We start from the raw sequence: 4,060 nt of genomic DNA, 5'->3' as shown, positions 1-4,060 counted from the left end.
AGTCACAACCTTTCAGAAAAGTCGCAACTCTTCAAAAAAGTCACAACTTTTGTTGAAAAAGTCGCAACCTTTCGAAAAGTCACAATCTTTTGGAACGGTCACAACCTTTTGGAAAAGTCACAGCCTTTCAAAAAGTTACAACCTTCCGTTTCTCATTCACACCTTTAAAACCCAACAAATTATACATATGGAATGCAGTTTAAGAGGTTTAAAGTGAAAATTAGGGGCAAGTGAGTGGGAATGTCTATGTATTTGGCCAGTAGTATTCTTAATATTATTATTGACAAGAGTATAAACACCAATTTAGGTACAAACATTATAAATAAAACGTACTGATGAGCAGTGAGATACGAAATTTAGGCTTTAATTTGGCCAAGGACAGAAGGCAAAAGAAGGGGAGATGAGAAAACAAGTAAAAGAGTAAGGGTTAAAAAGCTTTCAATCCTTTGTTTGTCTCGTATAGATGACGGGGGGAAATGAATGAAGAGGACAATTGCTTTACCCTCAACGCACAAATAGTGAATGTGAAGGGACAATGGACAACGCAAGCATATGGTTTCCTCTTTTCTCCAAACAAAAAAAAGTAGAGCTTTTTATCCTTCACTTTCCTCCTCTCCATTTTCCTTTCCGTTGTCTTTCCTTGATTCCCAAGCAAACTGTTACATAGATAACCAAGAATCCATCATATCTGAACTAAGTATAATCATGTATTTTTTACAACACACTGGCAGTCTGTATGATACACTAAACAAATTGGAACATACACAACTAAATTTTTGACACATTTTGAGCGTGGTATATCCCACGTTGTAGCCCTTCGTATTGTTTCTTCTTCTTTAAAATAATGACTGTTTTTTCCCATACCAAATCTCCATTTAAGAAGAATCCGAATATATTCAATCTTACATCAAAGACATGAAAGCTTCTCTGTATATGGTTGATGAAGGAAAATACCTCCCAAGGTGCTAATTGACAACCCACATCATTTCCAGCATGTTTTCTCGTCCAAAAATCTAGCACTATCATGACAACACCCGCACCCCCTGACACACGAGGCAACCAACGTCCTCAAAACTTTCCTTCAGTGCCACATCATCATGAGTTCTTTTCAATTAGGATGCATGTCACCTTCTTCTCTGAACAGCAAGTTAAGCAGCATTTCACTTTATATACTCGTTTATTACTGCTGAAATGTTAGTCATTTCTGCAGAATGAGCATCCTCATGCTGTAAACTAATCGTATCAGAGTAAAAGGATGTTTTAAAGCTGTTTTCTTTTTCTTTGCGTTTGTGAACCAACTTTTCAGAAGCTGAATTTCTTAAATAATCGACCAGTGGAATAGTAGCTAACTTCTGTCTAGATACGCCCCTTTTGATTAAAGGTGTTAACCAAGATATTGCCTCTTCAGTCAGATCTAACTTGAGTAATCCATCAATTATCAGCTCATACACATAGATATCTCCAATGAATTCTCTCTTCTCCATCAGTGCAAGTACACTAACAGCTTCCTCTATCATTCCGGCCTTGCAGTAACAGTCAATTAAGATGTCGAACATACTTCCATCCAACTCAACTCCCTGGCCCAGCATTTTATCTACGAGCTCTTTCACTGCACTTACCTGTCCAACGTCACAAAGTCCTTTTACCAGAACTGAATATGTATCACCATTGGGGCAGATGTCTTTCTCAATCATCTGCCTGAACAATGAAAGAGCCCTTTCCATATTCCCTAGCCTGCAATATCCCTTAATAATCAAATTATACAAATAGCTATCCACTTTAAAACCCTTGACATCCATTTCCAAAATCAATCTCTCTGCATCATCAATATTTCCACTACTCAAGAATCCATCCACCAAAAATTTGTAAGTCTCGACATTTAAATCGACTTGTTCCCTTTTCATCAAGGCCAAAACGTTGTTCATTTCATCGAAATTCCATCTCCTAGCACAAGCATCCACCAAGGTATTACATGTAATAATATTAGGCTTCACCCCTTTAGACAACATTTCCTCAACCAATTCTCTAGCCTTCTTTATCTCCCCACTCTTACACAATCCATCTACGATGACCGTCAACGAAAATACTGAAACCTGAATACCTGATTCAACCATTTGATAAAAGAAAACCAGCGCTAAGGCGATCTGATCACACTTCAAAAGATTAATCAAATGAACAGTACACGTTCTCTCATTAATCTCAATTGCATTTAGTCTCATATACATGAAAATATCCAAAGCCTCGTTGAATTTTCCGTTATCAGATAAACCTTTAAGAAGCAAATTGAATATTTTCGAAGCAAACTTTGATGGAACATTGTGATTGTCAAAGAAGGAAGCTACAACAGCAATAGGGCACCTGAAAATTTCAATTCTTTAAGCATCAAATAAGGACGATGAAAATCTTGATTATCAGCTTTAACAGTAAAAGGGTACCTGAAAGTTTCAATATTTGGGACTAAAACCAAAAGGGTCTCAGCATCTTCAAAGTATCCTTCTCTAACAAGTCTGCAAACAAGTGTCAAGTGGGTTTCAACACCAATCTTGAAAGTAATCAAAGATTGATTAAGCGAAAGGAAATTGAAGAAGTGGAGGCATTTAGGTGTGTTGATATGTGGGTCAGATAAAATAAGGTGAATCAAATTGGGAGTGAGGTTGGAGAGAAGAGCAGAGGGTGCAATGACTGTGGGGCTTAGCACTGTATTGATAATGGTGTCTGCAATTTTTGCTTTAGGATGAAAATGGGGATTTGGGATTTGCCATTTTTTGAGAGTTCTTAGGTTTTGGAGTACCTTTTGGAGTGACATTATTGATTAATTTAGGAAATTGAGAGATTCAATAGGGAGTTCTTTGTTTCAACCTTCTTTAGATGGTTAAGAGGCTTTTCAGCTGAAGTAGGACATTTTAGTGGGCTCTAAGTTGATAGGCTTAGCCCATCTCATAAATGGGCAACAGGTGGTTCATGAGCCTCAAATTGGGTGTGTCGGAATGAGTTGGGTTAACTAATCATCTGTCTAAGTTACTTGGATTGAAATGAGCTTAAACCCGCTCAATTTTTGTTAAAAATTACTTACAACAACAATAACAATCCAGTGTAATCCCACAACGTGGGGTCTGGGGAGGGTAAATTGTACGCAGACCTTACTCCTACCAAGGTAGGACAGCTGTTTTCGGAAGACCCTCGGCTCAAAAAAAAACATAAAAAAAACGTTAGATAAGGCTAAGAAGTGAAGAGAAAAAAAAATAAGTTCAAAGCGAAATGATAAGACAAATAACAGGAGCGCTACAAATAAAATAGAGTAATCAAAGTAGGGAAAGTACAGGAAGTAATAGATAATAGCAGACATCAGAGAACTAGAAATTATAGTTTGCTAAAGCGTCTACTAATACGGTAGACTATCGTGACTATGTACTAGCCTTCTATCCTAATGTGGGTCCTCCACACCCTCCTATCTAAGGTCATGTCTTCGGTGAGCTGCATCTGCGTCATGTCCTGTCTAATCACCTCTCCCCAATATTTCTTCGGCCTACCCCTACCTCTTCTGAAACCATCCACGGCCAACCTCTCACACATCCGCACTGGGGCATCTGGGTCCCTCCTCTTCACATGCCCAAACCATCTCAGTCGCATTTCCAGCATCTTGTCTTCCATCGAGGTCACTCCTACCTTATCCCGAATAGCCTCGTTCCTAATTCTGTCGCTCCTAGTATGCCCACACATCCATCTCAACATTCTCATCTCGGCAACTTTCATCTTTTGAACGTGGAAGACCTTAACTGGCCAACACTCCGCCCCATATAACATAGCCGCCCCATCAAAAATTCATCTTTTTTTAACTCTCTCACAATCTCACAGATACATCACATTTTACTTCACTCAACTACCCTAAATTCACGCCTAATTTCAAGATCTGTTTTGTTAGTTTTTGGATTTTGAATTTCTGTACATATGTTACTCAATTTCAAGATTCTACCTAAGGTATATTCAAGTTTTTCCTTATCTGAAATCTCACTTCATTCTTACCTCCTTTGATTTCCTTTGCTTTCTTCTGTAATTTTTT

At 38.2% G+C, this 4,060-nt stretch overlaps 1 protein-coding gene across 2 annotated transcripts; it reads right to left on the bottom strand.

Moving 5' to 3' along the window:
* Nucleotides 1-630: 630 nt before the first annotated feature.
* LOC129901336 (pentatricopeptide repeat-containing protein At2g28050) lies at nucleotides 631-2,849 on the bottom strand. 2 transcript variants are annotated; one of them, XR_008769819.1, is made up of 3 exons: nucleotides 2,436-2,849; nucleotides 955-2,358; nucleotides 631-656 (listed from the first exon to the last, which is right to left on the bottom strand). XR_008769819.1 is itself a non-coding variant. In XM_055976487.1 (2 exons), the coding sequence occupies exons 1-2, from the start codon at nucleotides 2,804-2,806 to the stop codon at nucleotides 1,161-1,163; spliced, it is 1,569 nt and encodes a 522-aa protein (XP_055832462.1). In that variant the 5' UTR covers nucleotides 2,807-2,849; the 3' UTR covers nucleotides 631-1,160. The 2 variants fall into 2 exon arrangements, 1 of the variants encoding a protein (XP_055832462.1); XM_055976487.1 differs by having other exon boundaries at nucleotides 631-2,358.
* Nucleotides 2,850-4,060: the final 1,211 nt, after the last annotated feature.

Source organism: Solanum dulcamara, chromosome 8 (genome assembly GCF_947179165.1).
Source record: "Solanum dulcamara chromosome 8, daSolDulc1.2, whole genome shotgun sequence".
NCBI classification, from domain to species: domain Eukaryota; kingdom Viridiplantae; phylum Streptophyta; class Magnoliopsida; order Solanales; family Solanaceae; genus Solanum; species Solanum dulcamara.
The sequence above is the reverse complement of the archived record's forward strand: the minus strand, read 5'-3'. Positions and strand labels throughout refer to the sequence as shown.

Excerpts from the sequence above, each read along its gene's own strand:
- LOC129901336 (XM_055976487.1), bottom strand. The coding sequence starts at position 2,806 with ATGTCACTCCAAAAGGTACTCCAAAACCTAAGAACTCTCAAAAAATGG. Across the intron at positions 2,359-2,435 it reads CCAAATATTGAAACTTTCAG|GTGCCCTATTGCTGTTGTAG; the intron begins GTACCCTTTTAC and ends TGAAATTTTCAG.